General features: G+C 47.2%; 1 protein-coding gene across 2 annotated transcripts in view; it reads left to right on the top strand.

Annotated features, from left to right (window-relative positions):
• atrn (attractin) overlaps window positions 1–13277 on the top strand; it is a 111497-nt gene that overhangs the window by 3528 nt on the left and 94692 nt on the right. For both annotated transcript variants that reach the window (XM_076146640.1, XM_076146639.1), the window contains exons 2-5: window positions 7559–7642; window positions 10171–10284; window positions 10422–10550; window positions 13018–13214. In XM_076146640.1, the coding sequence (XP_076002755.1) occupies window positions 7559–7642; window positions 10171–10284; window positions 10422–10550; window positions 13018–13214 (524 nt within the window). The remainder of the gene's footprint in view (window positions 1–7558; window positions 7643–10170; window positions 10285–10421; window positions 10551–13017; window positions 13215–13277) is intronic.

The following is a 13277-nucleotide window of genomic DNA, read 5'->3' as shown; positions in this document are numbered from 1 at the left end:
TTACGCCGACCTCATCTTGTGCCAAAACACCACTCGTGTTCGTCCCCATCCCAGCTAATTGCATTGAAAAGGTTGTTTTTTTTGTCAACTTGTTGCTCCATGATCCCACATTTGCCCCAGGATCGGGGGCTGTATTTGTTTTTGATTACGTGGTCAAAGGGCTGATAGTTTTTTTCCGCAGGGACGCCGTGTGCTCTCCGGACTGCGCTTAGCATACGGACAATGCCGCCATACAAGAAGGGCTGAATGCTGGTAAAAGCATCGTTCTGTTGGCAGGGTCGCACGCTGCCAAGGAGGGCCACAGCCAGCCGTGAGGGCCTGGATCAACATGAGTAGGGGGAGGGAGGGGGGGCAGAAAAACCAGGCCGGCGTGTTTTTGTTGTGGTTCCTGCAAGCACACGATTGAAGGCTTTTCATCCGTACGGAGCTGAGACACCCACTCACTTCTCCTCCTGAGCTCAGTGGCCGAAACAGCATTTCTCAGTTGAAGTTCAGCCGTCATTGGGGGCACCGGTGCTCTGTTACTACGTCGCTCTGTTTTAGGGAGCTCTGGGCCCTGAAAATGTGAAATTTGCAGAAGCCAAGGAACATTTGTGAATTTGATTTGATGACATTATTGTTTGTCAGGCTACAAAATACATCGCCGTGAGGAAGTACAGTGTCAAATCTTCCCCTTGATCTCACAATACAAATGACACTGAGTCATTCTGTTGGCAAAATAGAAAAGGCTTTGTCATTTGGTCCAACAAATAAAAAAAAAAAACGGGCTCTCTGTCATTTCAGGAACAAAATGCATCAATGTCTTTTGGTTTGGTTGGACCGTGTGTCTGGAGACATTCAGCTTTATTCCGGTTCCTGGGGCCGGAGTAGAATCAGTGTGAGTGAGCTGAACAGCCTCTGGGTAATGACCTCAGCCTCACGGATTAGACCAGAAGCAGTTCAAATGCTAGCGTAAGGAGTTAATTCATTTGCCCCAGGTGTGAGTGTTGCCCATAACCTTTTATCGGTTTTGCCCTAAAATAGAAAAGCGTCCCTTAATTCCAGCTGTGATCAGATAAGTCTTACCAAAGCCGAGTTATGTTTGATCCCCATAGATTTGTTTTAGGCGTGAGACAGCATCCTGTCTAGGTTCATTTAGTGTTCAACCCCACCGTCTGTGCCGCTTAGCCCCGTGTGAGCTGCTCCCACTCTGACGCATACACACGCTCACATCCAGGCACAAAACCCCGGCTCATAATTTCATAATGTAATTAATATGGAACTCTGTGCCAAGTCTTGAAATGAGATTGGATTTCTTGCTCGTCATCGATTACACAAAGGAAAAGGCCGCGTTATTGCACAAAGGGCTTCATGACTGCGTCTCCAGGATTAGGAGTGTGAAGTAAACATCACAACAATGCAAAGTAAGACGCCGCCTCCGCTATCGACATGTTCACATGTTAAAACTAAGAATCATGAAGTCAAAGCTCATGGAAACGTGAATTTGCGTCGTATCGGCACCAAGTGACAGACCTAGAATATGTCATTTCGAAGGGATTATCTCAAGCATGTTAAATGATCCATAGGCTTCCAATTGGTGTCCCAGCATGCATTTCCCCACCTGTTGTGTTTCCCCCTTCTTTAAGCTGATTAAGCAGTGGGATCCTATTAATTCCCTCCATGTAGGCATCATCAAGACGAGCCGGTCATGAAGATGAGACCTCTTAGCATTAACATTGATATCTGTGATAGTCTGAAATGGGCTGATACTCGGGCCCACTTCATTTGTCCTCAGCGACGTCCTGCAGAGTCCAAACTGCATTAACTATTCCGCGTGTGTTTGAGACGCTCGAGGTCCAGACAGGGATTTGGCTTCTACATCCATTTAAGAACTACGCGCCATAAATTCTCAAGGTGAGCTTGGGTTCGTCTGGTATCTTCAGTGTCGCTCGGCTCTTTGCGTCGTCGTGCTGCACGATTGTTCCATATTAATCCCTGTAATCAGTTTCAAAGACGAGCCCTCATGAATGCCTGTGGAGATGGGAGATCCTGCGCGGCATGATCCTGCGCGAGTCTCTGCAGAGGCTCACACTGCAGAGACTAGCGCCGCCTCATCCTCACTCGCTACACTCCAGTTTGAAGTTTTGTAATTCTTCTCTCAGCACTTGTTTTGAGGTGACGCATGTATTTCCGACTGCACTTTCCTGTTACACAATGAGCCAAATCAGCAATGAGCGCCTGTTCCCGCCTCTGAAGAACTCACAGGGTTTGTTATTTCCCTCGTTTTTCAGTTGACTTGAAGAAACGATCAAATTCTACATTCTTCAAGTCTCCCGTCTTCAAGTCCCCTGTCCTTGTGATGGTGTCCCCTGTGAGCCAATCAGTGTGGTGCAATGTCATCGCATCCCAGCGGAGGGTGGCAAGCGCAGCACTCTTCGTTTTGGACTTCAAAGGAGGCCCAGAAATTCAACGTCTCGGCCCGGACTTTGTGGGATTTGGGACGCAGATTTTAGATGAGGAACACACTGGGTGGCTTTTGCTTCCAGCTGTAAAGAAGGTTGGGAAAAGGTCAGACGCGAGAGCTAAACACCATGAAATCTGAACGCAAGGGTACGAGGAAGAAACTCGTGAAAGATTTACGGCGTCATATCTTCACATCGCTTTATCTTTATTAGCATGTTGTGACTTCTGAGACATTGGCTGGTTCTCAACAACGTGATGTGATGTCAGGTTGGAAGGAAACCGGGATAGAGGGAGGAGAACTCTTTTGTTGTTGGCTTCAGCAGTTGACAGAAGTCCAGAACGCCCTCAAGTTACTTTTTATGTATTTTAACATACTGGGTTTTTCCTTCAATTGATTTCTCTCACGTTTATAGTGTAATATTATAGCAGGTGTTTGTTTTGAATTTGCCACAGTTGCCAAGCTTGAGATTCTCTTTGGGACTCCAGAAATGTATTGATACGTACGAAAAATGACTGTTTTCACTCAGTGTGCAGTAGTGCAACAGCAAAGGAGAGTAGATGTGGATCCGATTGTATTTTTTGGGCTTAACACGGGTCCGAATAACAACAATTCAGTCAAAATCTCTACAAAATCCTCACCATTAGCCAGCAGATATAGACGAAGACACATTGATCCCGGAAAAATAATTAGATATTGACATCTGATACACAAGCTGAATCTTGTTTAGATTATAAACCACGAATCCCATCTGGTGAGAAATGTTCTTATTGCATTAGAGCACAGACTGGGGAATCTCATCACTGTTGTATTGTGTGTGTGTGTGTGTGTGTATTGAGCGTGAATGTGAACATTGAATCCTTGCCGCTAACCTTTGCAGTGCCACAAAGAGTTTTTTTTCTTTTAAAGCCTGTGACCGCTGCACCCAAAGGGGGGCGGCACATGACCGCGGCACCGACCTCAGGCGTGACCTCCAGAGGGGGAAGATGCCTTTGCTTTGCTGTAGTATTGACTCTCCGTCTGCACTTTTTCCCGTGTCACCCAACAGGATTGTGGTCGCCATTCCAATGAGCGGCGTGTGTTTGCTTTGCTCTCGCGGCCCGGCCCGCTCGGCAGTGCTGCGGCGCGTGAGAAGCGGCGGTTGGATGGATTGTCGATGGCGAGGTGCAAAAGCTCTGCCTGTGCTGACGGATATGTAAATATGACAAATGTAGGTCACGTAGGGTCATTTTGACGCCTCTTCCTGTGTAATGTGACAGCGGGCCTGTGGAAAGTACAACAAAGTAAGCGACTCAGTTCACTCCAACATTACGCAACAGTGCCGTATCTTCATTTTTTACAGGTCTCGGCTCATAAACGAATCATCCTGTACTTCATTTAGATTAGATAAGATTACTTGTTTCAAATTGCCTGGATACAGCAGCAGACGAAACGAAACTGCCAAGATAAGAAATCTACATGTTGACCTAATAAACAGAAATCACGCGATTCTCTGTTTATATATCAGGACACTATGAAAATCCAAATAAGTAAAATGCCAGGGATGAAACTTGAATGAATTCATAATATTTGTTTCTCCACCATTTCTCCTCACAAGGGTATGCATCAGTGTTGCGCTCTCGCCAGAAAAAAATCATCGGAAACGGCTCCGTTACATTTCCGATTGTGCGACCCCTCCGATTAGCGACTCATTATCCGTAATGGTGGACTTTAGCTCCGTTTGCGTCCATTAGAAGCCACCATTAGCCGTAGGAAGCACATATCGGCGTTGTGGCAATTCCACGCGAAACGACGACAAACGGCTTAATCGCCAAATGTTACAGTAACTACATAACTGAATTGCTTCTAACACTCGAGATAGAAGTGCTTGTTTTGAATCTAATCCAATCACTGAAGTTTGCAGCGAGGTTCTTTCAGTGTTTCCTCTAATATGATTCAGTTAAGCTTGCTCATCCCAGCTTACAGTCACACTCCATATTGCTTTAAATTGACTTAATAGGGACATATTCTGTTCTTATTAAGGACAGACCCAGAGGTGGCTACTGTATGTAATTTGTCGACGCGGTTGTGACACTAGACAACAGCCGCGTCACAGTTTCCAGGCGGTAACGTTGAGCTAAACGATCAGTAAGACACACGCGTCGGGCCGCCTAATCAACCCTCAACAATCGTTCTTTTCCGGCTAACGTGGACGGGCACAGATACGCTCTGACTAACTCTTAACTTTGCTCTGTGGTGCTTTGTTTACGCCACAGCAGCGTAGAGAAACGGGGGACTTGAACTGGCGGACAAAGCCGTCCTTTATGTGCCCGAAAGCAGCAGCAGCACGTGTGTCCCGCTGCCCGCACATATAAGTGTGAAGCTAAATGTAGAACTAATTATTCACACTGTCATTAGAAAGCTACACGTACATTTGTCTTTCGTTGTACAGAGATATCACGTTGAGGCTATTTAAGTGAATTTTTAAGATTTAAGGGAGGCAGTGGCTCAGTGGGTAGAGCTTCTGCCTGGGAACCGGAGGGTAGCCGGTTCGAGCCCCTGCCGAGGTGCCCCTGAGCAAGGCACCGCACCCTCAATTGCTCCCCCCTCTGCGAAGGGTGGTAATGTAATGTAAGTCGCTTTGCATAAAAGCGTCTGCCAAATGATCGTAATGTAATGTAATGTAATTTATTTTGTTTCATTATTCTTCAAATGTCGCAATGTCACAACGCAACAGCTTGTTTCCCCTCAGTGTGCACAGGGGTTTTGTATCAGGGGAGGGTAGATGTGGATGAATGTGTTTTACGCTGGTTTAAGCTTTGGAAATGTTCAAACAACTAAATGAGATATTAGATAATACATTTATAATAATAGCGTTAGTGGAACTCACACTGTATGGCCTCAAGTGTTTCCTCTAATCTCATGCAGCTTGGTTAATTTTTAGCCCCAGTTGTATGTTTGTTCTTGTTTCAGTCGCAGTTGAATCGAGTTTAAATGTTGTTCTGACCCATGCGTCGGTGCAGTTTGAGTAGCGTGGCGGTGCAGTGAGAGGGCGGTTTGTTGAGCTGCTCCCTGCGAAGGTCGAGAGCCCGCCGCCCTCTGAGGGGTGAACCCTGTTTGTGTGCGAGGCCCGGGCGAGCCGAGACTCCCCCACAGGCCCCGGCTGTATCGGCACCGCGCGATCTGTAATTACAGCGTCGGCGCACTCGTTTAGCTGACCGCCGAGACCCGCCACGTTGAAGGAGAAGCTGCAACGGCGGGCGCTCTGGAAAACACTTAACGGTACAGACACTGAACCCCGGCAAAAGATTTCAGAGAAAAATGTGCCTCGTGAAAACAATGGCCTCCGCAGAACCTGGACCTGGCCACGCCCCCCTGGCTCCACCGCTAGATCCACAGAAAGATAGCACGAGAACATTGTTGTCATATAATGTTGTATTCTGGCCTGTAAAGTGTCGTTAACGGCACACCTCTGGCCTTGGACCTTAAATCTTCAAACCTTACAGCTGTAGCGTGTTGGCCCTCATAGCTGCAGCCACGGTTGCAGGATAAAGCTCAACGATAACAAGAAGTTTCAGCACGGTTGTTGCCAGGCTGCAGATGACAGTAATTTATGCAGTACATAACAGGAACACCCACAATTCCTGTTTATGATTGTGATAACATTTTCAAAAAGTAGTTCAGCAGCCTGACTCTGGCCACTTTGCTATCACAGAGCTGTGGATTAAACTCTATGGTATTTTGATGTGTGTGTGTGTGTGTGTGTGTGTGTGTGTGTGTGTGTGTGTGTGTGTGTGTGTGTGTGTGTGTGTGTGTGTGTGTGTGTGTGTGTGTGTGTGTGTGTGTGTGTGTGTGTGTGTGTGTGTGTGTGTGTGTGTGTGTGTGTGTGTGTGTGTGTGTGTGTGTGTGTGTGTGTTCAAGTTCAACTATCACACTGACCTTGTCCTTAACTCCCAACTTTCAAGTACCAATGAACAATTCAAGTCAGTGATATTTTTCAAAACGACACCATAGAAATCATTACACACATTGTTGCACAAGAGCCGGTCAGCAGAGGGGAGCGCAGGTGAACGCTAACCACCTCCCACGTTATTCTTCTCGGTGGTTGAGCAATGGGTCAGTTAAGGGTCTGAGGATGATTAAACCTCACGGCAAATCATTATCTACAGCCAACGCCGGGATGGTGCCGCCACAAACGCCGTAATAGCACAGCGCAGCACAGCGCCCCGGCTCTGTTATCGCCTGATCAATTCCAGCCCGATGACGCAGCACCGGGGGAGAGGAGCCGAGTCGCACAGGGGGGATACTTAGGTGCCGTCGCACGTCGTATCATTAAGCGCCGCAGGTCTCAGGGCGACTGAGACTCGGGCTACACACCCAGTCGCTTGTCGGCTTGTCTCCCAGCAGCCGCTTCAGCAGGCTGAGAGAGAGGCCGGAGAGAGATGACAGTATCCTCCCTCACTCAGCTGCTGGAATCTGCAAAAACACAGCAACAACATCGCTGCAAATCCCACTGGGATGAGAATGAGACTCGCGTGCGTCACGTTCCATAATGCAAATGTTGATGCATCGATCGCCTAATCCACAGAAAAAATACATTTGTAATTATCAAGCAAAATGGGAGGTTTATTGACAAAGTAAGACGAGTATGAATCGATTATTTCAGAGATGTCTGTGTGTTAAAAGAGCCAATAAATAGTATCGATTATCTGTGCCTTTAATCAGCATTACATTAAAATGAGCAAACTTGTATTTCAGCATTCGGCATCCATTGATCAGACATGTCGCAGTTATGAGATGTGCTGTAATTAGCGTGGTTGCACCTGTTGCTATGGCGGCTCTTGTAACCAGGGAGACAGTTGGCCGTCTTGCTTGTGTTTTCTGCTTTTCAAACAATCATTCCCTGCATTCAGAAGCGAAAACCTGTCAGACGGAACACGTTTCCAGAACTGTCGCATAAAGGCTCTAACTCCCGTATCGTCTTGTTGTGATTTGGGAGATTGGACGATGCCGTTTGTCCTTCCTCCGCCTCAGAACAGAGAACAACGTATTCCCATTATGGAACTTTTGGAAGGGAAAAACTCTCTCAATCCTGACGCGTAACCTTGACTCTCCTTTTGTTTTCCTCCTCCTTCTCAGGCTGACGGGACCCTCCGGATACCTGACCGACGGCCCAGGGAACTACAAGTACAAGACCAAGTGCACCTGGCTGATCGAAGGACAGTAAGTTGATCTGTACCGGCAAGAAGACGCGATGCCCGGGGGGGGACGGGGACGACAAGGATGAGGGGTAGATCAGTACGGGATTTCGCAGTGATTAGGGCTGCTCCTTATAAATCCTGGCAGGAGGTCTCCAGAGGTCTTTCCCTGAAGTGTGCTGACTTCGAAATCTGACACCAGGTTGCTTAACTAGCTCAATAAATCCTTGAGCCGCGCATCCACTCCGACAACATTTGGAACCGTACGGGGCAAAGGTGGATTATCTAACAAATGTAGTAGCAGCATTTTTTTAATAAGAGACTTTCAAGCCTGATTAAAGTGGGGTGCTGCTCCAGGATTCTTTAAAAAAGGCGCTGGGTACAGTGTTTATAGTAATCTTGACTGATTTCCTGCTGCGGCCCAGGCCTCTGCGTCCCCGCGCATTAGGACAAAGCCCACACGCCTGGAGGCCCAAGTCTGTGGCCATATATTTCATCCATTAAATCGACTTCTGCCATTAAGGAAATTGGAGAAAGAAAGATGCCTACACCTCCAGACATTCGGAAGCTGGATTGTGAAGGCTCCTCCATTCTTCCAAAAGGGGGTTTCGCAATGATTCCTCTGTACACAAGCACACCGCAGTCTATCACAGAAACTTCAGCAATATGAATTTACAGATGGAGTGAGTAAATAGAAACGCGGCGGTTAGAAATCCACTGCTCCTTTTCGCTGTTGTTTTCAGTCAGCAGAACCCGCTCGGAGTATCGATTCAGCGGGACGGCCCTTCAATTCCCGTGACCGCCGGCTTATCCGAACCATAACGTGCTTGATTACATTTACATTTCAAGCCTTCAGCCGACACACTCGCTCAGGAGGATTTATCAGGAGCGACGGCGTCGTGGGCTCAGGAGGGTTTGTCGGACAAGTGACACGGGGTTCTAAAACTTTGTCCTTCCCGCTGCCAGATTGCCTCTCTAATCACCGGACCGCCCTGTCATCCAGCATTTTTTACGACACAGTAATGGGAGGCTCATACGCCGTCGCCACTCGCTCTTAAAGAGGGGGGTGAATGTAGAGACACGTGCACTTTATGCATCAAAATGACAAGAAGACATTAAAAGAGGGAAAATATGTCTGACTGCATAAGCACCAGATATAAATCCAGCCAAATGTGTTGCATGTGTGGCGTAAATATGGCTTCTCGCCCGTTCGCACACACACATTGTGTACTGACAGCTCTGCGGGAGTGTTTTCCTAACCTTTTTTGTAAAGGTTTTGTGGAGCATATGTGAGCTGTTCTGGCCACGGAGAAGACGGAAAAACTCCCACACAGGAACAAAATCGAAGATGAGTCGGTCGGCGAGAAATAATTAGGTGGCTGCGAAGACTGAAATACGGGCATTTTCACTTTTCAGAGCATTTCAGGGAGACAAATCGATGACGCTCGAGTATTCCGCATGTAAGCGAGATTAGAAACGGACCACTTATCAACGCAGCTCCAGCCTGAAACGGACTGCTGACCTCAGGCGAGAGGCGTTGGGCACGTAGCCAGCGACGCACGGGGAAACGCATCAAACTCCACCGTGTTTAACTTGGCAAAGAGGCGACTCGGTCTGACACCATTAATCAATTTTAATCGACCACTCGATTATAAACAAAAATCACGACCGCATCTTAAAGTGACAAAGCACCAATTACGGTTCATGCTGATTTATTAAGAGTATTAGTAGTTGCAATCTGGGATTTGTAGCTTTCCCTTCTCCTTGTTGTCCTTCTTACGTCGAGAAACAAACTCTGATGGACACACACACACACTCTGAATACCCAACCACTCGATCAGTAACGGAAATCAATAGTCAATCGATCGATTTTCAACATAGGATAATGACAGTTCAACTTATTACCGTTGTTGTTTGGGGTAAAAGATGACAAAATAATAAGACGACCAACGGTGTCAAGATCTCTGGACCTCTAATCATCGTAGGATCCATGTGGCAGCCAACATCAGAGGGTTAAGTTTAACGGTCACAGGCTCGTTTCTAATCTGACCTCCAGGCTGCTGCCAGTCCCAAAATATTCCGCCGCAATGTTGGACGGCGAAGGAAAATAAGGGTTCATCACATCCGTCCGTCTGTGTGGAAACGTAGGGTGGAGGCACTAAATGGCTTTCTGTTTCTCTTCTTCAATGAATTCATTCCAAAGCCAAATTAAAAAACAAGACCGGTTCAGGAATGTCTGCAATGTTTCTTGGCTTTTCTCGGTGGTTAGATAATTCATGTGTTGGGGCTCATACTGTATAACAAACAGAAGTCGGAAGGATAATGAAATAAAGTTTAAAAACTAGATCATGTATGAACGTTTAAGGCAATTTGTATCAAGGTGATTATGCAATTTATATCCGACATCTTTGTCTGTTTCTTTCTCCCTATCACTCTAAATTCACTTTCTTCTTGTCGTGTTATACAAATGAATACGTTTATATTTTCAAGTGGACAAACCTGAGCTGTGCCTCCTACATTTCTAAACTCCCAATCTTCCCTCGCGCTCCGCAGGCCCAACACCGTACTCCGATTACGCTTCAACCACTTTGCCACCGAGTGCAGCTGGGACCACCTGTACGTGTACGACGGGGACTCCATCTACGCCCCCCTGCTCGCTGCCTTCAGGTACATACGCGGGTGACCATGGGTGCGGATTGGAGCGCGGGACGTCAGGGGAAACTATCATTACTAATAGCAGTCCTTTCCTTTTACTTGTATGATGAGTTGAATGTTACGTTTTGTGTCGCCCTTTTGTGAACCAGTGGCTTGATTGTTCCCGAGCGTTACGGGAATGAAACCGTTCCTGAGGTGGTTTCCCAGTCTGGCTACGCCCTGCTGCACTTCTTCAGTGACGCCGCCTACAACCTGACCGGCTTCAACATATCCTACAGGTGAGACGAGCCTGGAAATCAGGTTATTATTGTGTGTTTGGTGTTATGGGGTCTTTTTTGAACCCTTTTAGCAAAATAAAGAAACTAATCTGTCCAGTTCTACCCTCTCCTGCTGCCACACTGCGGTGCACACTGGATGAAAACGGCATCTTACTACTATTACACAGGGGAAAAGCAACAGGAGCCACGTATGCATTCATAGTGTGGATCAAAATACCTCCTAACTAACAAATCCTGCGTTTTGATGCTTGGGGGCCTGAAGTCAGAACCTTTTGCTGTTGAGATTTATTTATGATGATGATGATGGTGATGGGCTGCTTCCCACTCGTCCTCTACACATGATGACACACGCAAACCGATCACTTTCTGCATGACTCAGCCTCTGCGTCGGCACGGCTGGTTGACGGCGCTTCGGTTGCTGCAGCCTGTCGTGTTTTTTCGCACCCTTGTGCCGTTTTACACCCTCAGGTTGACTGTGGCGAGCGTTTGTGTGAGGCTGGAAAATGTTCCGTACCTGTCCAAGAAGTCACACTCCTTGTCACAAGCCCCATGGCCAAGCTGTCTCCCTGTTTGTTTTGGCTTCAAATATGCCCCACATGACACACATAGAGTTCAGTTCATTGTTATCAATATAATTAGTTTGCCCAGTCAACATCCAACAGGTAAAACCAGATGGAAATACTGACAAATATTGACCAGGTTTAACAGTGCTAAGCACATGTGGAATGCGGGATCCATCTTTGTTTGTAACCTCCTCTGTTCCCGGATGAAGTCAGTCTCTCTCTCTCTCTCTCTCTCTCTTTCTCTTTCTCTCTCTCTCTCTCTCTCTCTCTCTCTCTCTCTCTCTCTCTCTCTCTCTGCTTTGCAGATTCCATCACTTTCAGTCACTCGATTCCAAAGACCAAGAGATCAAGTGTGTCTGTCTGATAGAAACCCTCCGTTCCTCTAAATGCAGCATACGACCTGATCTTGTAATGTTAAATTGCCACAACCAAATTGCCAACAGGGAAATGAACAACAACGTCTGAGCCGAAACGTCAGTGTCTCCCTAAGTAAACCACCAGAGCTAAGAGGGAGAGACATCGGCACACCTAAAATGTGTCAGCTCAGCTTGTTTTTTAGTGATGCTTGGAGAAGCAGCAAGTAAAATGGAGGATCCAGGCATCTGTGTTTTCATGGCTCGCTTCTGTTTGGCTACAGGATATTTCATATTTTGCTTGTTCGTCTTAATCTCCTCTCCGAGCATAGCTCACATTTCTTGCGGTGTGTCTTTTCTCATCAGTTCATATTGTTGTCTCTACCCGTGTCCTTGAACCTTCATCACAGCCTCATTACAGCCCGTCTGCTTTCTGAGATTCTCCCTCCTCACAGAGCCGGGAATGCAGACGGCAGCCCGATTTGTAAATGTAATCTTTCTCCGTTCATTCCGGAAAACACATTGTTGCAACAAGCCGTCGGCCCCAACCGCCAGAACAAATCAAACACGGTGTGAGCATGTGTCCAAAAAATGTCAAATGTTTTCTCTGGCGTATAAGAGACAGCCAAAGCGGAGTCTGTGTATCCAACCTTACACACACACACACCCTCTCCCTCCCACAACATCTGCAAAAGAACACAATGAACCCCCGAGTACTCATTGGGACCGTCACCATAGCGATGGGATTGAAGTTGGGCTGAGAAACACAGCCTCTCTCGGATGAAAGCGGAGCCCCCCCCCCGGCAGCCCCCCGAGTCTTTCACTGCCGGTGAGAGGAGAGGAGCCCAAGCAGCAAACCAGCCAGGCTGCCTGTGGAACATGAAAGGACGACCAGGGCCAACGCGTCGCTTCCAGACATGTTCGTCTTCAGGAGTTTGGCAATCGCTGAAAAGATCTGTCCTCACTTTTGTCTCCTCCCTCTTGGTGTGGAGAACTTGAGACCTTGTTTTGTCTTTGCATTATATAACAGTCAGTCTGTCTTTACATTCGCCTGTTGGCTTAGGAAATATAAAAAAAAAAAGTTCAAACAATCCTTTTTCATATTTGTCAGCAAGATAAAACCCATTGGAAATAAAAGAAAGTTTGCTCCTTGTTCTTATACTGTATTTATTAAATCACATGTTAGATAATGGTGCAGATTTTGTTGAATCTTTTTAGATCAAGGCAGATCATCACAATGGCAATGTGAGCATGTTGACCCCACTGAGCCGTGTCAGTGCACGAGGCCCGTTTGAGGAGACGAGTGCTGCGTTTCACTGAATAACGAGGGAGAAAAATGCAAATAACAGAGCGTTTTAGTTTCTGAACTGAAGGGTAAAGGTTGCATATTTTATACTTTTAGGCCTTGAGACAACTGAAGCGCGTTGTGCACAAAAGCAAATGTAATTCAAATCTTTTCTTTTCATTATTCATACTATCATTTTTAAGTAGAAGATGAATTTAACCTCTCTCTCTGCTTCTCCCTCCCTCCCTCCCTCCCTCCCTCCACAGGGTGAATACATGTCCCAACAACTGCACCGGTCGGGGCGAGTGCCGCGCGGGGAACTCCACCGCCTCCGCCTACTGCGAGTGCATGGATAACTGGAAAGGTGACGCCTGTGACGTCCCATACTGCCTGGGCGACTGCGGTTCCCCAGAGCGAGGCCAGTGCCAGGCCAAGACCTGCATCTGCAAAACTGGATGGCAAGGTTGGTGAAGCGTCCCTGTCCGTGGTCGGACCCCGTAGCCGCGGTGGCCTCTGCTTGTTGGAA

Source organism: Genypterus blacodes, unplaced genomic scaffold, assembly GCF_046128005.1.
Source record: "Genypterus blacodes isolate CSIRO-AG114 ecotype Tasmania unplaced genomic scaffold, CSIRO-AGI_Gbla_v1 ptg000033l_1, whole genome shotgun sequence".
Taxonomy (NCBI): Eukaryota; Metazoa; Chordata; class Actinopteri; order Ophidiiformes; family Ophidiidae; genus Genypterus; species Genypterus blacodes.
This window is presented reverse-complemented; position numbering and strand designations above follow the sequence as displayed.